This window comes from Mustelus asterias, chromosome 7 (assembly GCF_964213995.1).
Source record: "Mustelus asterias chromosome 7, sMusAst1.hap1.1, whole genome shotgun sequence".
In the NCBI taxonomy this organism is placed as follows: Eukaryota; Metazoa; Chordata; class Chondrichthyes; order Carcharhiniformes; family Triakidae; genus Mustelus; species Mustelus asterias.
The window spans coordinates 1,029,492-1,052,182 of record NC_135807.1 but is presented as its reverse complement, the minus strand read 5'-3'; the positions used below and the strand labels follow the sequence as shown (position 1 = coordinate 1,052,182).

Below are 22,691 nucleotides of genomic sequence, written 5' to 3'. Positions count from 1 at the left end.
TTGCCTGGTATAGAGGGCATTAGCTATGAGGAGAGGTTGGAGAAACTTGGTTTGTTCTCACTGGAGCGACGGAGGTTGAGGGGCGACCTGATAGAAGTCTACAAGATTATGAGAGGCATGGACAGAGTGGATAGTCAGAAGCTTTTTCCCCGGGTGGAAGAGTCAATTACTAGGGGGCACAGGTTTAAGGTGCGAGAGGCAAGGTTTAAAGGAGATGTATGAGGCAGATTTTTGTACACAGAGTAGTGGGTGCCTGGAACTCGTTGCCGGGGGAGGTAGTGGAAGCGGATACGATAGTGACTTTTAAAGGGCGTCTTGACAAATACATGAATAGGATGGGAATAGAGGGATATGGTCCCCGGCAGGGTAGGGGGTTTTAATTAAGTCGGGCAGCATGGTTGGTGCAGGCTTGGAGAGCCGAAGGGCCTGTTTCTGTGCTGTAATTTTCTTTGTCCTTTGTTCTTTGACTGGGACAGCCATAGTATTAGAGGGTTGGATGGAGAGAAATTTGTTGAGTGTATTCAGGAGGAATTTCTCATTCAGTATGTGGATGGCCCGACTAGAGAGGGGGCAAAACCTGACCTCCCTTGGGAAATAAGGAAAGGCAGGTGACAGAAGTGTTAAAGAGGGATCACTTTGGGACCAGTGACCATAATTCTATTGGTTTTAAGATAGCTATGGAGAATGATAGGTCTGGCTCAAAACTTCAATTTCGAAATTGGGGCAAGGCCAATTTTGATGGTATCAGCAGGAACTTTCAACAGTTAATTGGGGGAGTTTCTCGGAAGGCAAAGGGACGTTTAGTATATGGGAGGCTTTCAAAATGTGTTAACCAGGGTTCAGGGTAAGCATATTCCTCTTAGAGTGAAGAGCAAGGCTGGCAGAAGTAGGGAACCCTGGATGACTCGGGATATTGAGGTAGATAAGGCAAAGGAGAATCCAAAAACTCCTACAAATACAAAAAGGGCAAAAGAGTAACAAGGGAGAGAGTAGGGCCTCTTAAGGATCAACAATGTCATCTATGTGCAGATCCACAAGAGATGGGTGAGATCCTAAATGAATATTTCTCATCAGTATTTACTGTTGAGGAAAGCATGGATGTTAGGGAACTTGGGGAAATAAATAATGATGTCTTGAGGAGTGTACATATAACAGAGGAGGTGCTGGAAGTCTTAAAGCGCATCAAGGTAGATAAATCCCTGGACCTGATGAAGTATATCCCTGGACATTGTGGGAAGCTAGGGAGGAAATTGCGGGTCCCCTAGCAGAGATGATGAGGGGGATAGATAGAGTGGACGTTCAGAGACTATTTCCTCGGGTGGATGTAGCTGTTACTAGGGGGCATAACTATAAGGTTCATGGTGGGAGATATAGGAGGGATGTCCGAGGTAGGTTCTTTACTCAGAGAGTGGTTGGGGTGTGGAATGGACTGCCTGCTGTGATAGTGGAGTCGGACACTTTAGGAACTTTCAAGCGGTTATTGGATAGGCACATGGAGCACACCAGAATGATAGGGAGTGGGATAGCTTGATCTTGGTTTCGGACAAAACTCGGCACAACATCGAGGGCCGAAGGGCCTGTACTGTGCTGTACTGTTCTATGTTCTAGATATTTGAATCACGGATAGTCACGGGTGAGGTGCCTGAAGATTGGATAGTGGCAAATGTTGTGCCTTTGTTTAAAAAGGGCTGCAGGGAAAAGCCTGGGAACTACAGGCCAGTGAGCCTCACATCTGTGGTGGGTAAATTGTTGGAAGGTATTTTGAGAGACAGGATCGACAGGCATTTAGAGAGTCAAGGACTGATTAGGGACAGTCAGCATGGCTTTGTGAGTGGAAAATCATGTCTCACAAAGTTGATTGAGTTTTTTGAAGGAATAACCAAGAAGGTAGATGAGGACAGTGCAGTTGATGTTGTCTACATGGACTTTAGCAAGGCCTTTGACAAGGTACCACATGGTAGATTGTTGCATAAGGTTAAATCTCACGGGGTCCAGGGTGAGGTATCTAAATGGATACAAAATTGGCTTCTTGACAGAAGCCAGAAGGTGGTTGTAGAGAGTTGTTTTTCAAACTGGAGGCCTGTGATCAGCGGTATACCTCAGGGATCAGTGCTGGGTCCACTGTTATTTGTCATTTATGTTAATGATTTGGATGAGAATTTATGAGGCATGGTTCGTAAGTTTGCAGATGACATCAAGATTGGTGGCATCGTGGAGAGTGAAGAAGAGCGTAGGAGACTGAGGGGTGATCATATAGAGGTCTATAAAATAATGAGGGGCATAGATTAGCTAGATAGTCAATATCTTTTCCCAAAGGTAGGGGAGTCTAAAACTAGAGGGCATCGGCTTAAGGTGAGGGGAGAGATACAAAAGGGTCCAGAGGGGCAATTTTTTCACAGAAGGTGGTGAGTGTCTGGAACAAGCTGCCAGAGGCAGTAGTAGAGGCGGGTACAATGTTGTCTTTTAAAAAGCATTTAGACAGTTACATGGATAAGATGGGTATAGAGGGATATGGGCCAAATGCGGGCAACTGGGATTAGCTTAAGAGTTAAAAAAGAGACGGCATGGATAAGTTGGGCCGAAGGGCCTGTTTCCATGCTGTAAACCTCTCTGACGCTATGCGCTTATTGCTCAATCTTCTCTGTGAAGGTTGGAGACAGCAAAAGGACATTTGAAAGAAAATCACATTTCTAATTAAAGATTGGGGGAATATATGGAACTGGAAACTATTGTAAACAAACCTCTTTCATGATGGGTGGAAACAGATGTCAACACTTGCTGACTTGTCCAGTCTGTTCAGCTTCCATTAAATCAAGCAGAATGCCATTGCACTGGATTGATGGAGTGCCGCTGCTCTGCTAAAGCTTTCTCTGTGCTCTCCTCAGCTTGTGATTGGATAGGAAGAGAGTGCTTTGCACAAGGACTTGTCAGTGGAACATTCTGATCAGGAACACACTGCTCTATTTCATCTGCTGCTGAATGCTAATCCATTTCCCTTTCTGTTAGTTTGTTCTTTAGAATTCGGAGTGGCCACACTGGTGCTTTTGTCATTTATTTAATAGCCTTGGTACGTTTTCATGATAGAATGTTTCTGTGAGAAACTTCCTGTTTGGTCCCTGTACTGATGGGCTGTGTGTGTGTCTGCCGATATATCCTTTTCACAATTCATGCTCTCCCTCTATTTAAAAAACTTCTTATTAATATTCGTTACTTCCAGTGTCAGGCCTTGCAGTCGATTGAACCGTTTGGGACGACTGATTCAGGTGCAGAAACTGAACTCACTCCAGTAATCCATTGTGTTTAAAGCCAAGGAAAGTTGGCTTAAAGTGGAAGATTGGAATGTTTTTTGGTATTAAGAGATACGGCTAAATGGTGTTGTTCTTCAACCCAGGAATGTGTAACAGTTGAATGTGAAATCAAGACAGGAAGTGCAAGTCTAACAAGATTGTGTGGATCATTTCATCCCAATTTGTTTCCCTGGTGAATTTTGGAAAATGAAGTTGATGAATTACCATTTGGTGTTTTGAGTCTGGCCCATCAGGTCAGTCCCAGCTGTGTACAGCAGGCTTGCTTTCCAGTGTCATGGGAGAGACAGCAACTGTGTTCTCCAGGCCCCCCCCCCCCCCCCCTCCTCCCGCCCAATGTGCTGGGCAAAACTGATCTCCAGGTCATTGTTGACTCCTAACCTGAAGCATATGAGAGAAAGATCCTTTCACTAAACATCGGGAAAATTAAGGTCTGCCTCCAACCAGCAGACAAAGCACAACAATGGGCGGCACGATGGCACAGTGGTTACCACTGCTGCTTCACAGCGTCAGGGACCCGGGTTCAATTCTCGGCTTGCATCACTGTCACTGTGGAGTTTGCACATTCTCCCTGTGAATGAGATTAAATGAAATAAATTAAATGGAAATGAGGTGAAGGTGGAGGGGAGAGTTCATCCGCTGAAGTTGTTGAGCTCAATGTTTAGTCCAGAAGGCTGTAAAGTACCCAATCAGAAAATGAGATGCTGTTTCTCCAGTTTGTGTTGGGGTTCACTGGAACATTGCAAAAGGCCAAGGATGGACATGTGGGCGGAGGGCAGGGTGGTGTGTTGAAGTGGCACGCGACAGGAAGGACAGGTGCCTGCGTGTGGACAGACTGAAGGTGTTCAGCAAAGCGGTCACCCAATCTGTGTTTGGTCTCTCTGATGTCGAGTAGACCGCATTGGGAGCAGTGAATGCAACAGACCAGATTGAAGGAGGTGCATGTGAAGCACTGATGGGTGGCACCTGAAAGGGGTGTTTAGGGCCTGGGACGGTGAGCAGGGAGGTGGTAAAGGGGCAGGAGTTGCACCTTCTGTGATTGCATGGGAAGGTGCCGTGGGCAGAGGGTGAGGTGTTGGGTGTGATGGAGGAGTGGACCAGGGTGTCCCGGAGAGAACGGTCCCTGCGGAATGCTGAAAGTGGAGGGTGAGGGAAAGATGTGTTGGGTTGTGGCATCATGCTGGAGTTGGTGGAAATGGCGGAGGATGATCCTTTGAATGTGAAGGCTGGTGGGATGAAAAGTGAGGAAAGGGGGAGCCTATCCTCATTTTAGGAGGGGGGAGGATCAGTGGTCTGGGGGATGGGTTGGACGCAGTTGAGAGCCCTGTCAACCACAGTAGGTGGACATGGGAAGAACGTGCAGACTCCGCACGGATGGTGACCTGAGCCAGGAATTGAACCTGGGTGCCTGGCGCTGTGAGGCAACAGTGCTAACCACTGTGCCACAGTGTCGATGGAGTGTCTCTGACTTGTTATCACACTCTCACCATCTTGTTATTATTTGGCTTCTATACATTAATTGCAAATAAAGATGGTCTCACATACTGAACCCATGCACACTGGTCTTGACCCCAGGACATGTGTGAAGAACAGACAGGGGAATGTGTCAGGTGCCCCACATGATCTTCATCTCTTGCACTACTCCACACACTCGACTGTTATTATCTTCCTCCTCTCGCAGTGTCTGACTCATGTGGGGGTGTATTAGCAGCACTTTGTCCAACTTCATCAGGTGTGAGCCCAGACAGACTGTTGATGCAGAGAGGCCAACGCTCTCAGCCAGACTGGGAAATACGGGGGAAGCAGAGACCGGACATTGATCAATAATCAATGAATGCCATGCCCTTCAGTCACTCAGATCAATCACTGCAGATCCAATCAGTTGGCGGAATGTTTGACCTCTCCAGGGATTCTTTGAGATCATCCCTAAAGTGTTTTGTTTTCCTTGTCCTCCTGAGAGACTCCTGCCACAACCGAGTTCCGGTTAGAACAATTGCTTTGGGAGCCTGGTGTTAACCAGACTGAACCAGCACACACTGGAGGCAATGATAAATTTCATCGTCTATGTCTGCCTTGTCAAGAGGAACTCCCAAGATACGGGAAATGGTTCAAATTATCTAAGATCGAGCCATTGGTCTTAATAAATTGTGGGAGATGTTACAACCATACAGTGCAGAAATAGACCATTCAGCCCATCAGATCTGCACTGACTCTCCAAGCATTCCACCCAGGCTCTCCCCTTTGCTCTATCGCCATAACCCCGTGCATTTAACATGGCCACTCCACCTAACCCGCACATCTTTTGACTGTGGGAGGAAACTGGAACACCCGGAGGAAACCCCGGCAGACACGGAGAGAATGTGCAGACTCCACAGTCACCCATCGGACTCAAACCGGGGTCCTTGGCATTGTGAGGTAGCAGTGTTAACCACTGTGCCATCATGCCACCCCTTTAAAGTTTTAAAGTCTATTTATTAGTGTCACAAGTAGGCTTACATTAACACTGCAATGAAGTTATTGTGAAAATCTCAGGATTAGGTGGGAGTTCAGGTGTTTCTAATGTGTGGGTGCAGACTTGATGGGCTGAAGGGCCTCTTCAGCGCTGTAAGATTCTATGATAACAGTTAAGAATTTTTAAAAACATGGATCTGGCCGTCACTGGCTAGCCCAGCAATTGTTGCCCATCCCTAATTGACCTTGAGAAAATGGTGGTGAGCATCCTTCTTGAACTGCTGCAGTCCATAAATTCTAGGTACACTCAGTGTAGGAAGGGCTTTCTAGGATTTTGACCCAGCAACAGTGAAGGAACGGTGATATATTTGGAATAATGTGTGCAGTTCTGGTCACCTCACTATAAGAAGGATGTGGAAGCACTGGAAAGAGTGCAGAGGAGATTTACCAGGATGCTGCCTGGTTTGGAGGGTAGGTCTTATGAGGAAAGGTTGAGGGAGCTAGGGCTGTTCTCTCTGGAGCGGAGGAGGCTGAGGGGAGACTTAATAGAGGTTTATAAAATGATGAAGGGGATAGATAGAGTGAACGTTCAAAGACTATTTCCTCGGGTGGATGGAGCTATTACAAGGGGGCATAACTATAGGGTTCGTGGTGGGAGATACAGGAAGGATATCAGAGGTAGGTTCTTTACGCAGAGAGTGGTTGGGGTGTGGAATGGACTGCCTGCAGTGATAGTGGAGTCAGACACTTTAGGAACATTTAAGCGGTTATTGGATAGGCACATGGAGCACACCAGGATGATAGGGAGTGGGATAGCTTGATCTTGGTTTCAGCTAAAGCTCGGCACAACATCGTGGGCCGAAGGGCCTGTTCTGTGCTGTACTGTTCTATGTTCTATATATTTCCAACGCGCCTGTTCGGGTAACACTGAGAGAGAATTTAGCACGGCCAATGCACCTAACCAGCACGTCTTTCGGACTGTGGGAGGAAACCGGAGCACTCAGAGGAAACCCACGCAGACACGGGAGAACGTACAGATTCCGCACAGACAGTGACCCAAGCCGGGAATCGAATCCGGGTCCCTGGTGCTGCGATGTAGCAGTGCTAACCACTGTGCCACTCCTTGGGATTTTCACAGTAACTTAATTGCAGTGTTAATGTTATTTGTGACACTAATAAATAAAACAAGGGGGAATAGTTGAATATCGACACTGACCACTTAGCATTCCGTGAGAAATAATTTCTGATCAAAGTCAAATGAGCAATGATCCACTCGAGAGGAAGAGCAAACCAGAAGCTGACAAGTGCACAGTGCGCTTGATGGAAAAATACATCTGCTGAATGCTGCAGCAATGTGTTACTCCCAGTGCAGCACTCTGAACGAAGACAAGCCACAGATATTGTTGCCGGATCAAGACAGGTGTCTGCCATTGACTTGTGCTGTTGCCACTGGCTCATGAACACGTGCCCAGAGGTCCATTGGTTCAAACCATCTGGAAATTCCGTGTTGACAAATGGGTTGATGGCTTAGTGAAGTCCCTGGAAATTGAGAGAAAATGTTATCTTGTAGTTTCTGGGACTCTAACAGAATCCAGAACAAAGCAGCCCCCGCTTGATTGGCACCCCATCCACAACATTCACTCCCTCCACCACTGACACACAGTATCAGCAGTGTGTACTATCTACAAGATGCACTGCAGGGACTCACCAAAGTTTCTTAGGCAGCACCTTCCAAACCCACGACCTCTACCATCTGGAAGGACAAGGGCACCACCACCTGCAAGTTTTCCTTCAAGTCACTCACCATCCTGACTTGGAACTATATCACCGTTCCTTCACTGTCGCTGGGTCAAAATCCTGGAAAGCCCTTCCTACACTGTGAGTGTACCTAGAATTTATGGACTGCAGCAGTTCAAGAAGGATGCTCACCACCATTTTCTAAAGGTCAATTAGGGATGGGCAACAATTGCTGGGCTAGCCAGTGACGGTCAGATCCATGTTTTTAAAAATTCTTAACAGTTATCATAGAATCTTACAGCGCAGAAGAGGCCCTTCAGCCCATCAAGTCTGCACCCACACATTAGAAACACCTGAACTCCCACCTAACCCCATCTGCCAGCACTTGGCCCAAAGCCCTGAATGTTTTGATGTGTCAAGTGCTCATCCAGGTACTTTTTAAAGGATGTGAGGCAACCCGTCCCCACCACCCTCCCAGGCAGCGGATTCCAGACCATCACCACCCTCTGAGTAAAAAGGATTTTCTTCACATCCCCCCACCAAACCTCCTGCCTCTCACCTTGAACCTATGTCCCCTCGTGACTGACCCTCCAACTAAGGGGAACAGCTGCTCCTTATCCACTCTGTTCATGTCCCTCATAATCTTGTACACCTCGATCAGGTCGCCCCCTCAGTCTTCTCTGTTCCAATGAAAACAACCCAAGCCTAACCAACCTCTCGTCATAACTTAAATGCTCCATCCCAGGCAGCATCCTGGTGAATCTCCTCTGCACCCCCTCCAGTGCAATCACATCCTTCCTATAATGTGGTGACCAGAACTGCACACAGTGCTCCAGCTGTGGCCTCACCAAAGTTCTGTCCAACTTCAACACGACTTCCCTGATTTTGTAATCTATACCTCGGTTGATAAAGGCGAGTGTCCCATATGCCTTTTTCACCACCCTACTAACATGCCCTTCCGCTTTCAGAGATTGTATGACTGTGAAAAATATCCTGCAATGCCATGACAAATGTTGACCTGCTGAACCTGGGTCACATCTAAAAGGATAATTTGATCAATCTAACATTTGCTTCCCAAAAGGTGCAGGTCTGTCACTGTATAACACTAGGGTACAGTACTGGCGGTTACGGGTGTGTCACTATAACACTGGGATACAGTACTGGTGGGGATGGGTCTGTCACTGTATAACATGGACACAGTACTGGTGGGGACAGGTCTGTCGCTGTATAAACTGGGGTGCAGTACTAGTGGGGACGGGTCTCTCACTGTATAACACTGGGTACTGGACTGGTGGGGATGGGTCTGTTACTGTATTTTAAACACTGGGGTACAGTACTGGTGGGGATGGGTCTGTCACTGTATAACATTGGGGTACAGTACTAGTGGGGACAGGATTTACTATAATCTCAAGTTACCAATGCCTAGAACAAACATGGACAACATGAGTTGTATTCTTTCTTGGCATGAAGAGTGCAGGGAGTTGTTTTGAAAGTGTGTGTGTGTCTGTGTCACTGCGATTGCTCTTCATGCTTTGACTTGGGGAAGTGTTCTGTAGTCAGCAGCAATCACACAACAGGTAACATGCAGTAACAAGTATATTCCGAGCCAAGCCCTTCGGTGAACCACAGGCTCCAATGAGTCAGTTTGTTCTGAAGTAATTGAGAGAGCAAGAATTTGCAGCTCTCCTTAACTCATCAAAGGTGAACAATTGACAGCTTTTGGACTGAGACACGGTGGAGTGATAATGTGTTTGAAAGTGGACTGAAGCTCTGGCTGGGAAAAGATCTTTCCCCCTTTGAAAGTCACTCTGTATTTCTGGGCTCTCCAGCCACACGGCCCAGGCTGCCACTTGTTCATTTCGCACTCACTGATTTATCCTCTTTGTACTTCATATGCCTGAGGTTTGGAAAGGGTTGGTCTTAGCATTGTTGCCTTATCGGCAAATAACCTCCAACATCGAACACAAGACCAGTTGATAAAGAATATGAGCAGCAATTTCTCCCCTTTCCCTCGGGTGACTCGGTTCAGTGGATCGTTGAGTTCAACCTCAGTCCTGTGTTGTTCTGGATTTTGAACAATGAGGTTGAATTTGGTATTTAGTTATTCAGAGTTACTTCTGGAGGGGTTTAACCCTCATACATTTGCACTCGTCTGGTATGTTGCTGATCTGTATTGATTTATATTAGATCCAAAACAGAAAGTGTGGATGCTGATAATGAGAGCATGCAGCAAGCAGACAGCAACTGTGGGGGGAACTGGACAAAGGGTCAACACTGAAATGGGAACACATCTGTTCACTCCACAGACACTGACTGACCTGAGAAAATGTGATTCCTTCTTCTCTCAGTCCCGTTTCAGATTGGATGGTAACTTCCTCTGGACTATATTTTGAAATATGTTCTTTGGATGTGGTTGTCAGTGACAGAACCACATTTACAAACCACACAGGAACAGTCCATTCAGCCCTTGTGAGATCTGGCACTATTCAATATCTATATCTTAACTCCATCTATCTGGACTGATTCCATAACCTTTAATACTTTTCCCCAACAAAAATCTATTGATCTTAGCTTTGAGATTTCCACTTGATCTCCAGCCTCTTTGTGTAATAAAAGCTTCCTGACAGCATCCCCTGAACAGCCAGCTCAAACTGTGTTGCCCCGCTCTCGATACCCTGAGAAGTGAATCTGCTTGAAGCACTGCAGTCCCTGCAGCTGTTCCACAAGTTTGTCTGTATTGGTTGGGACGGGGTGTGCTCAATATTCGCTTCAGTTAAGAGTAAAGGCTAAATCTTAACAAAAAATGGTAGTGTTGTTTTTGGCGAGAAAATGGGTGTGTTTCTCTCCAGAGAAACCGGTCGGTTTTCTCTCCAGATCTTACCACACTCTGCCAAAATAAATCAAGGGGGCGTGTTTCACACTGTCCTAAAGGGGTCGGGGTGGTGAGGGGGCCGGGGTCCTCAACACGATGGTAAAACCCGGCTGCACAGAGATCGGGGCACCATCTTTAGAAGGTGCACCAGTCACAGCAGCAATCAACAACCCCCCCCCCCCCCCCCCCACCATGGAGGCCTCAGAGGCTTCCCACTTCAGCCTGGTCAGCGCCAGCATTCACTCTAACCCCCCCCCCCCCCCCCCCCCGGATCATTGCCCCCACCAAACATAAGATGGCATGGTGCCAACTTGGCAGTGCCAACCTGTGCCAAGGGGCACTGTCAGGAGGCATTGCTGAGGCACTGCCTGTCCATGTCCCCTGGGGGCTACACTTATATCTTTGTGTCTGTGGGGAGACCCTAACGAGTCAGTGGGGTTTGAAGAGATGGTGAGGGGCGTGTTAAGTATTTTAAAATCCATGGAAACGTATGTCTGACGTTGGGAATATCCGATGTCACTTTCTCTTCAGCGAGAACTGCTACTTCCGGATCTTGAACCCCGCTGCCAATCTTACAGAGCATGAATGCGGGTTCAAACTTGGGGGATTTTGGCATTAGCTCTGTGTACTTCTTGAAGCAGCTCATGAGTTCATCAGCACGTGATACAATCCCGCCTGTCTCCACTCCAGATTTTACTGAGGGCACAGTCACTGCTCGAGACCAGAGCAAACTATTCCAGGAGCACCTAAAGCAAACCACACCCACTGTATAGTTAACACTTCATATCGGGCACTGTCTGCAGATAGCAGCTCACTCCACAGTGCCCCAGCCTGATCCATAGATATGTAAATGGAAGCGGGTTACTGTGTGTGCGTTTCAGAATCTATAACCCCTTGGACATTTACAGCTTCAATCTCTTACAGAGCGATTGTTTATGGTTGTGGGATCTCGCAATGATGGCACCAGTTACTGAACTGGGTGATAACAGTGCTTGAACTGAGAGATCTCCAGCGTGTAGTGTAACACTGGGCTGGAACTAGAAGTATACACAGTCACTGTGTCATATTTGTATTTTAAAATGCTGTGTTTGTCCTGTGTAAGTTCGACAGTTTGCCAACATCTGGCCTAATCACGATTTTGACCCTTTTTGAGGTTTCTGGATAACAGCGGAATGCCGTGACTTCATTCCGCCTGACAGTTTATGTTGTTCTGATGTGGAGATGCCGGCGTTGGAGACTCCATCTGAGGAAGGAGCAGTGCTCCGAAAGCTAATGGCATTTGCTACCAAATAAACCTGTTGGACTTTAACTTGGCGTTGTTAAAACTTTTACTGAGTTTATGTTGTTCACATTCTTCCCATCCTCTCTTGCTAGTTTGCGTCAGTGAAGGAGGTTTGGTTGCAGATGCTGTCAGTATGGGGAGAGGGGAATTCCACAGTGGGTGGCACTGCTGCCTCACAATGCCAGGGACCCGGGTTTCATTCCCGGCTTGGGTCACTATCTGTGTGGGGCTTGCACATTCTCCCTGTGTCTGCATGGGTTTCCTCCGGGTGCTCCGGTTTCCTCCCACAGTCCAAAGATGTGCAGGTTAGGTTGATTGGTCTTGGAAAATTGCCCCTTAGTGTCAGGGGATTGGGAGGGTAAATATGTGGGGTTACGGGGATAGGGCCTGGGCGGGATTGCTGTCGGAACAAACTTGATGAGTCTCATGGCCTCCTTCTGCACTGGAGGGATTCTATGATTCACTGAAAGGTGGAGTGTGAGTGCACAGGTGACAGGATGGACTTAGAATTGTAGAATCCCTACAGTGCAGAAGGAGGCCATTCAGCACATTGAGTCAGCACCGACCACAATCCCACCCAAGCCCTATCCCCTTAACCCCGCATATTTACCCTGCAAATCCGCCTGACACTAATTTAATGTGTCCAATTAACCTAACCTGCACATCTTTGGACTGTGGGAGGAAACCCACGCAGACATGGGGAGAACATGCAAACTCCACACGGACGGTGACCCAAGCCAGGAATCGAACCCAGTCGAACCCTGGCGCTGAGAGACAGCAGTGCTCACCATTGTGCCACTGTGCCGCCCCAATGTAGACTTGTGCCTACCTGATTTTAAAAACAGCAATTATAAATAGATGAACTAGTCAAACTGGATGTTAATTGAGGAATTAATGTTGGCCCAGACATCTGAAGAACTCCTCTGCTGTTCTAGGAATCTTGGTTCGGGGCCTTTAACATTCACCTGAGAGGGCAGACAGGCCCTTGGTTTAATGTCTCATCCAAAAGAGAGCACAGATTGATCCTTCAGAGAGCCAGCACAGACATGAGAGGCCAAACAGCCTCCTTCTGTGAACATAGGAACAGGCCATTCAATTTGATCATGGCAGATCATTTACCTCAGTGCCGCTGTCCACACGATCCTTTCCACACGATCTCCATATCCCTTGATGTCATGAGTATCCAGAAATCTATCCATTTCACATTTTCCCATACTATACTCTATGTGCTCGATTTTTGCCTACTCACTTAATCTATCTGTGTTCTCTTGCATCCTTACATCCTCTTCACTATTTACTTTCCTATCTATCTTTGTGTCGTCAGCGTATTTAGTAACCATATCTTCAGTTCCTTCATACTAGTCATTGATATACATTGTAAAATGTTGAGGCCCCATCACTGATCCCTGTGGCACACCACACATCGGGGTGAATGTTCCCGTTCTGCCTGCCATGGGAATCTTAGCGGGCGATGGGCGGACCGTGGAAAGGTCCGTTGACCTCGGGTGGGATTTTCCAGCTTCGTGGCTGGAAAACCCTGCTCATCATGTCCTTCCTGTTAGCTAGCCGATCTTTAATCCAGGTCAATATGTTCCCCTACACCATCAGCTTTTATTTTATGCAGTAACCTTTGATGTGGTACCTTCTGTAAATCTAATTACAAAACATCCAGCTTTATCCACTGACACTTTCGAAAGAACTTCAATAAATTGGTTAAAAATGATTTCCTTTTCACAAAACCATGTTGACTCTGCCGGATTGCCTTGAATTTTTCCAAGTGTCCCACTAGAACATCTTTAAAAATGGCCTCCAACAATTTCCCTCTGACAGTCAGCGAACTGGCCAGTAGTTTCCTGCTTTCTGTCACCCTCCCTTTGAATAAAGGAGTTACATTTGCTATCTTTCCATCAAATGGAACCTTCCATGCCTCGAGAATTTTTGAAAATTAAGACCAATGCATCAAATATCTCATTCGCCTCTCCGAGACCTGAGGGTAAAGTCCACCCAGACCCAAGGATTTGTCAGCCCACAGACCCAACAATTTGCTCCATACCATTTGTCTGTTGATTGTAATTTTCTCCAGTTCCCCGTCCCTTCTCCCACTTCCTTATTTACTGCGAGTTCTGAGATGTTACTTGTGTTCTCTGTAGTGAAGACAGTTGCAAAATATCCCTTCAATTCATCTGCTATCGTCCCGCTTTCATTATCAATCCCCCAGACGCACTGTCTCTGGGACCAGTGCTCGCTTTGTTAACTCTTTTCTCATTGAAATATCTATGAAACTCTGTGTTTATGTGAATGGCCAGCTTTCTCTTGTGCTCCAGTTGCTCCCTCCTTATCAATCTTGTGTCATTCTTTGACATTCTTTCTATTCTTTCCAATCTTCTGCTCCCCGTCTTTACGCAAGTAAATGCCTTCTCTTTAAGTTTAATACTGGCTGGAATTTTCTAGCCGCTTGCGTCCTGCAGCCACTGCAAGCGAGGATGGAGAATCTGGGGCTCAGCCAAACCTCCGTTCACTGCAGCGGGACTGGAGAATCCTCCCAGCGTGAGCAGCCTGGAAATTCTGCCCACTCTTCTGAAGTTTTTTAGTTAAACATGGTTATGCCCTTGTTGAAGTTTTTCTTTCTCATTGGAATGCGTCTATTCCGTATATTGTGAAAGATCGTTTCAAATGTCAGCCACTAAACATCTCTAGTTTTACCCTGGGGAAAATTGCCAGTTACTCTCGCTAGCACCACTTTCATGCCCTCGTCATTGCCTTTATTTAAGTTTAAAATAGTAGTCTTGGATGCACTCTTCTCTCCCTCAGACAGAATGTAAAATTCAATTATATTATGATTGCTGCTACATCGGGGTATATAAGATTATGAGGGACCTGGATAGTGTCGACAGGGACTCCCTGTTTCCCCTAACGGAGAGGTCAGTTACCAGGAGGCATGGATTTAGGGTGATTGCCAGAGCGGACACGAGGAAAAACTTCATCATCTATGTTAGAATGTAACCGGTGACAACTTTGTATTGGATGTAATGTGACCAATGGTAAGAAGCTGTAAGGGTCAGCTGAGCCAGTAAACCATGGAACCAATTACAGAATGATGGGATCTGACCAGCTTATTCATTATAAATGAGAACCTGTTGCGAATTGTGGGGAGCTTGGAGTGGCCCAGGGCGAGGCTGCAAGTTTGGAGTAATGAAGTTTCTTTATTAAACCCTTTCTTTGATTTATAAGTCGGAGTAAGTTTTGTCATATTTTTATTGTCTGCATTTACAAAGAACAAAGAAAATTACACAAATTACAGCACAGGAACAGGCCCTTTGGCCCTCCAAGCCTTGTGCGATTATGATAATTTGAAGAGTTCCTTCAGAAGAAACAACCTAGAGGGTGGGTGGGGTATTTGGAATTTGCTGCCTGGTTGTGGTGGAATCAGAAAATCTCATCTTGTTGAAAAAAGTACTTGGATCTGCACCTAAAGTGCTGTAAACTGCAAGCCCACAGACCGGGTGCTAGAAGATGGGTTTAGGTAGACACGATGGGCTGAATGGCCTCTTTCTGTGCTGTAACCTTTCTGTGGTTCAATGGATTTATACACAAGTTGTCACGAGGATGCTATTACAGAAAATTACAATACTTGGGATGTGCTTCGTTTGTGAAAGGTGCTATATAAATGCAAATTTGTCTTTCACATCCGAAGAGTAAATATTTAAAAAACAGCTGCAGGATTTCACTTGTTCCTGCGATGTGTGTGTCACTGACAAGCACAGCATTTATTGCCCATTTTAATTGCTCTTGAGAAGGTCTGGTCATCTTGAATTGCAGCCGCCCTTGTGGTAAACCTGTTAGGGGTGGGTTTACAGGATTGTGACCCAGTGACAGTGAATGGACAGTGATATCTTTCCAATTAGGAGGGAGGGGAACTTGCAGGGGCTGGTGTTCCCGTGCATCTGCTGCCCCTTGTCCTTCCAGATCAGTGATAAGCAGCCTTTGGGCCACATTGGGGTATGGAAATGGGGGTCCACCGTAAACATTCAAGAAACAAATAATTACAGCAGAGGCACAAGTGAACACAAAAACCATTGTTATGATAATTGTGCTATCAGAATGATACATTATATGCAATAATAAAATCAAATATGTTGCCTCCTTTGGTTTTCACTCCCTTGGTGTAATTTGGACCATACAATCGGCCCCCTTTCTTTACAATTCCATCAAACTCTGCCATCAGGTGTCGCTCTTTCTCTCCACAGATGCTGTCTGACTGCTGAGTATTTTCAGTTTTTATTTCAGATTTCCAGCACCCACAACATTTTGTTTTTCTGTTGCCGATGTCAATGTTGCTTTGCTGCGTTGTACAATATGCTGGTCTCAGAATAACCAAGGGAGAATCAGTACAGAAAAGGAGAAACTAAATGATTTCCCCTCTGAGGTAGCTAGCATGCCTGGTGAGGAGAACAGTGACCGGTATCCATCATCATCTCCTTCAAGCTTGGATTTAATAACCTCACGGCACATTTTAAAAGAGGTGCTAGCATGTTGTGCGGGTTAGGTTGATTGGCCATGTTAAATTGCCCCTCAGTGTCAGGGTAAGTAGGTGGGGTCACAGGAATAGGGCCGAGCTAGGATTGTGGTCGGTGCAGACTCGATGGGCTGAATGGCCTCCTTCTGCACTGTAGGGATTCTATGATTCTTTTCTCTGATTCTAAGTTCACCTGTTAGGAAACTCAAAACACAAATTCTTAAAATAAAACAACACACTCTTCATTTTCTATAACATTGTGAAACTGGAGTTAATGGGAACCAGGGGGAAACTCTCCGCTGCCTGGAGTCATCCCTGGCACAAAGAAAGATGGTTGTGGTGGTTGGACATCAGTCATCTCAGCTCCAGGACATCACTGCAGGAGTCCCTCTGGGTAGTGTCTGAATGTAATAATTAACCCTGCATTTACCTTCCGCTGCTGTCAATGCTGCTCAGTGTGTACCTGCTGCTTTAGCATGCTTGTCGCACTCCCCAAGAAGCGTCTGCCTCCATCTCCAATCATTGGCCAGCTTCAACTTGTCTGGAAATACTTCTGTTGGCCTTCAGCTGTTTCCCCTGAAGGTCTCGGGGATCTGCAGTTTACTTTCACAGCTCCTGATGCCCATTGGCCAGGTGCCAGAGACAGTTGTACAAGCATGCTGAGCACAAGCTGCATTCCCCCCACCTTTCCTGCTTTCCCTGCGAGCAAGCCGATTGGAAGCTCCCGTACACCGTGCTTTTCCCAGTCCAGGTGATACAGGTTTGGCTGATGCATTCGGCCCCTTGAACCCGCCCGGCCATTCAGGATGATCATGGCTGATCATAGAATCATACAGCGCAGAAGAGGCCTTTCGGCCCATCAAGTCCGCACCGACACATTAGAAACACCTGAACTCCCACCTGATCCCATCCGCCAGCACTGTCCTCCTACTTCTGTGCTCGCTGGCACTGGGAGTAATCCTGAGATTACAACTCATAAGATTTTGCTTTTTGGTCTATTGTCCAATTCCCTGAATTCTTGATGCAAGACCTCATCCCTCTTTCTATCTACCATAACCTCTGCCTTATCATCCTCCCCCTTCAGCTGTTTAGTGACATCACGGACCCTAGCACCAGAGAGACAACATACCATCCTGGAGTCACGTTGATGGCCTTTCTGTTCCCCTGACTATAGAATCCCTATCACTATTGCTCTGCCTCTCTTCCCCCCCCTCCTGTTCAGACAGGCTGCTTGTGGTGCCAGAAACTTGGCTCTGTCTGCACTCCCTGAAGGAACCAGTGCCCTCATCAACCTCCAAAATGGAATACCAATTTGTGAGCAAGACCCCAGGGGACTCCTGAACCACCTGCCTATCTCTCTGGGACTACCTGCTGGTCACCCATTCCTTTCATTCCTCAAGTTCCTTAGCTGCAGTGTGACTACCTCCCTAGATGTGATACCCACAATGCTCCCAGACTCACGGATGCTCCAGTGTTCCCAGCTGCCATTCCGGCTCTGAAACTCAAGCTTCCAGGAGCTGCAGCAGGACACACTTTCTGCAGACATGCTGGCTCTGGGCACTGGAAATTTGCCCGGCCTCCCACGTGGAGCAAGAAGAGCAAACCACAGCTTTGCACTCTCCTGCCATGACTAAATCCTTTAAGTTTGAAAACTTGATAAAGACAAAGAAATAAAGCAAATAATTCCCTACCCTTGCCTAAACAATGAGTTTCAACTTAATATGGTTTGGAAATACCCACCAGGACCTACTCACCAATCAGCTGCATCCGTTGGTCTCACGTCACTTTCTGACCTGTAATGTCTGCCCTTTTTATTGGTCAGAGGAGGAGGGAAGGAGGGATACACTCATGTAGAGTTTCAGGCATCTGTTGCCCTTGTCCTGCGAGGTGACAGAGGTCCCAAATTGGGAAGGTGCTGTCTAAGAAACCCTGGGGGAGTTCCCACGGTGCATCTTGTATTGGGTATACACTGTCACTGTGTGTCGGTGGTTCAGGGAGTGGTAAATGTGGTGCCAATCAGGCAGGTTGCTTTGTCCTGGATGGTGTCGAGCTTCTTGAGTGTTGTTGGAGCTGCACCCATCCAGACAAATGGAGAGTATTCCATCACACTCCTGATGTTTGCTTTGTAGTTGGTGGACAGGGGGAGTCAGGAGGTGGGTTACCCTCCAGAATTCCCAGCCTCGAGCTTGCGTTTGTCGCTACAGTATTGGTATGGCTGGCCCACTTTGATTTCTGGTGGAGGGAGTCCAGTGCAAGGGGCAAGTCTTCAAATTGGAATGAAACTCTGCTTCATACTTCTTCGTATAAAGGCTAGTGGAAATCTAGAACACTCTCCTCAAAGGATGTTGATGCTTTGGGTCAGTTTTCAGTTTGGGAGACCGACTGAATTTTGTCAGGTTATCAAGAGATGTGGAACAGAGGCGGGTAAATGGGTTTGATGCACGAGTCACATGGAATCTAATAACTTGCTGAATGGGCTGATGGGGCAGAATGACTTTTCCTGCTCTTATTTTCCCATGAACGCAGTCAGACATTGCAGTCTGATCTGTTCAGTACAGGCAGGCAGTGTTGGGATGCTGAGGGGCATTTACTGTTAAAGGTGATACATGTCCCAGTTGTTGTTAAATGGAACAATGTGCTAATTCTCCACTGGCAGCTTATGCTAACCTTGGTTCAGTGCCATGACTGCAGTGATGACATTTCACAAGTAACTTCATGGCAGTTGAGTGCTTTGGGATGCTCCAGGAATGTGAAAGATGTTAATATTGAAGATTATTTCTTTCTTGTTTAGCTGTGGGGAGAATCTGTAACTAACATAGTCTGTGGTGTTTCTTCCAGACTCGTTTGTCAACAGTCAAGAATGGACACTGAGCCGGTCTGTCCCAGAACTGAAAGTGGTAAGTGATCTTTGACTTGTCAAAAATTATTCTCCTCCATGTTAAACACCAATTGGAAGAAGCACTGAGGGCACAGAATATACTCTGGCTGGGAGATTTCATTGTCCTTTACCAAGCGTGGCTCAGTTACATCACTATTGACCAAGCTGGTCAGGTCCTAAAGGATCAGGGATCAGTGCCTCAGGGATCGGTGCTGGGCCCACTGTTATTTGTCATTTATATCAATAATTTGGATGAGAATATAGGGGGCATGGTTAATAAGTTTGCAGATGACACCAAGATTGGTGGCATAGTGGACAGTGAAGAAAGTTATCTCCAATTGCAACGGGATCTTGATCAATTGGACCAGTGGGCTGACGAATGGCAGATGGAGTTGAATTTAGACAAATGCGAGGTGAAGCATTTTGGTAGATTGAACCAGGGCAGGACTTAGTTAATGGTAGGGCGTTGGGGAGAGTTACAGAACAAAGAGATCTAGGGGTACATGTTCATAGCTCCTTGAAAATGGTGTCACAGGTGGACAGAGTGGTGAAGAAGGCATTCGACATGCTTGGTTTCATCGGTCAGAACATTGAATACAGGAGTTGGGATGTCTTGTTGAAGTTGTACAAGACATTGGTAAGGCCATACTTGGAAAACTGTGTGCAGTTCTGGTCACCCTATTATAGAAAGGATATTATTAAAGTAGAAAGAGTGCGGAAAAGATTTACTAGGATGCTACCGGGACTTGATGGATTGAGTTATAAGGAGAGGCTGAATAGACTGGGACTTTTTTCTCTGGAGCGTAGGAGGCTGAGTGGTGACCTTGGAGAGGTCTATAAAATAATGAGGGGCATAGATCGGCTAGATAGTCAATATCTTTTCCCAAAGGTAGGGGAGTGTAAAACTAGAGGGCATAGGTTTAAGGTGAGAGGGGAGAGATACAAAAGTGTCCAGAGGGGCAATGTTTTCACACAGAGGGTGGTGAGTGTCTGGAACAAGCTGCCAGAGGTAGCAGTAGAGGCGGGTACAATTTTATCTTTTAAAAAGCATTTAGACAGTTACATGGGTACGATGGGTATAGAGGGATATGGGCCAAATGCGGGCAATTGGGATTAGCTTAGGGGTTTAAAAAAAATAAGGGCGGCATGGACAAGTTGGGCCGAAGGGCCTGTTTCCATGCTGTAGACCTCTGTGACTTAGCTATTTTTGAAATATCTAGCCTTTTCTGCTGTGGAATCTTAGACTTGTACAGTCTGTCCATTCCTGCTACTCTGAATATCAGTTCCCTTATTCCTACCTTGCTGTTTTGACTTGTCTTTCCTATTTAATTTGTCACATTTTCCCAAACCTGGTCCCGTTTTCCCGTGCTGTTGAGCTGAAAGCTCCCTCTGCTGCTGCAGTGTTACAGTTCACCAGCAAAGTGCAGGTGAATGCTATACCAACACTTCAGCTGCCACTTTCCCCAGTCCCAGGGCCAATCAATCAAAACCCATTTCCCCCACACCAGTCTTTGAGCCACACATCTCTTCTGGTTTCCGATCCCAGCATCCGCAGTGATTTGCTTTAATTTTTTGACCCATTTTTGTTGTCCTCCTCCTGAAGATCTCTCCCTTCCCAGCTCTCTCCTTGTTACATGTTTACCAGCCCTGTGAAACTGAGCCCAGTTCATCCTCCCATTGCTCTGTGGGGAGTGAAGTGAACACCATGAAACTGGTGTGAGGTTTCCGGGGTGTGAGGGGCCCAGGTATCCATTACTTTATCCCCCGTGACAGGGAGCCACGGTGTTGTGTGCTCGCCTCCTGATCCTCACAGTTGGTTGTCAGGTGGCATCAAGGGCCGTTTGTTCACTTAATGAAGGGTTGGATCCACACTGAAGATTCTTTGTCTTGTGTGTGTTGATTTTGGGCTGTGCTATGTAATTAGCAGTCTGTGCTGACACAGAACAAAGTGAGCAACCCAAAAAACAGGCCTGATCAGCCCGAGTGCCCAGAAGAGCAGTGTCAGCCTGTTCCAGAAATCACACCAGAAAATCTCAATTACATAATGTTCTGTCACCATGCAAAGTGCATCACACACCATTTGTGAAGTATAATGATTATTGCTCTCTAGATTGTGTGTGTGTGTGTGTGCAGGTGGGTGTGTGTGCACGTGTGTGTGGGTGTGTGTGTGTGCAGGTGGGTGTGTGTGCACGTGTGTGCGTGTGTGCACGTGGGTGTGTGCAAGCGTGTGTGCAGGTGGGTGTGTGTGTGTGTGCAGGTGGGTGTGTGTGTGTGTGTGTGCAGGTGGGTGTGTGTGTGTGTGTGTGCAGGTGGGTGTGTGTGTGTGTGTGTGCAGGTGGGTGTGTGTGTGTGCAGGTGGGTGTATGTGCAGGTGGGTATGTGTGCACATGGGTGTGTATCTGTGCACATGTGAGTATGTGTGCACACGTGTGAGTGTGTGTGTGTCTGGGTGTGAGTGCATGTGTGCACATTGTGTGTGTGCAGGTTTGAACGTGTGTGAGTCTGGGTGTGTGTGTGTGTATGTGAGTGTGTGTGAGTGTGTTTGTGTGCTTGTGTGAGAGTGTGTGTGTGTGTGTGTGAGTGTGTATGTGTGCTTGTGTGAGAGTGTGTGTGTGTCAGGTGCTTGTGCAGAGCGTACGAGGTGTGTGTAAGTACGATGCTCTGATATTAATCCAGACTGATTCCTCTGTGATGTGAGGCAATATTCCATAGAAAGAGCAGTTTGAGTTTGAAATCAGCTCTGACCCGAGATGTTTCAGTGTGCTGTCTGGCATCAGTTTAATATTTCCCTGTCCCCGATTGTCCAGCGACAGGATCACTGCTCTCCCCACGCAGCATTGCAAAACATGGTAACGTAGCTCCTCCTGGTGGCCAAGTGAGAAATGGCACTCTTTGATTACAGTGAGTCAGACACACATATACTCAAAATCGCTCCGGCTGACGTATTACTTTTGAACTTTGCACACTATTATTAATTAGACAAACATGGCAGTTATTTCATGCACAAAAATCCACGTATAAATGATCAGTGCATTTGTTTGCAATGGTTTTGGTTTTGGTTGAGGATAAACATTGGCCAGAATTCTGATCCGAAAGACTTCATCTCCGCCCGTGCCCACATTACTCACCCTCTGACAGTGTGGCACTTCCACAGGACTGAGTGTGCCTGTGTGAGTGCCTGTGTGCCTGCACTCCCTCAGTACTGACCCTCTGACAGTGCGGCACTTCCACAGTAATGACCCTCTGACAGTGCGGCACTTCCACAGGACTGACCCTCTGACAGTGCGGCACTCCCTCAGTACTGACCCTCTGACAGTGCGGCACACCCTCAGTACTGACCCTCTGACAGTGCAGCACTCCCTCAGCACTGACCCTCTGACAGTGCAGCACACCCTCAGTACTGACCCTCTGACAGTGCGGCACTCCCTCAGTACTGACCCTCTGGCAGTGCGGCACTCCCTCAGTACTGACCCTCTGACAGTGCGGCACTCCCTCAGTACTGACCCTCTGACAGTGCAGCACACCCCCAGTACTGACCCTCTGACAGTGCGGCACACCCTCAGTACTGACCCTCTGACAGTACGGCACTCCCTCAGTACTGACCCTCTGACAGTGCAACACTCCCTCAGCACTGAGCCTCTGACAGTGCG

At 47.0% G+C, this 22,691-nt stretch overlaps 1 protein-coding gene across 4 annotated transcripts in view; it reads left to right on the top strand.

Moving 5' to 3' along the window:
• Positions 1 to 22,691, top strand: part of agap3 (ArfGAP with GTPase domain, ankyrin repeat and PH domain 3) — an 805,117-nt gene that overhangs the window by 370,777 nt on the left and 411,649 nt on the right. For all 4 annotated transcript variants that reach the window (XM_078215551.1, XM_078215552.1, XM_078215555.1 and 1 more), the window contains exon 2: positions 19,002 to 19,060. In XM_078215551.1, the coding sequence (XP_078071677.1) occupies positions 19,002 to 19,060 (59 nt within the window). The remainder of the gene's footprint in view (positions 1 to 19,001; positions 19,061 to 22,691) is intronic.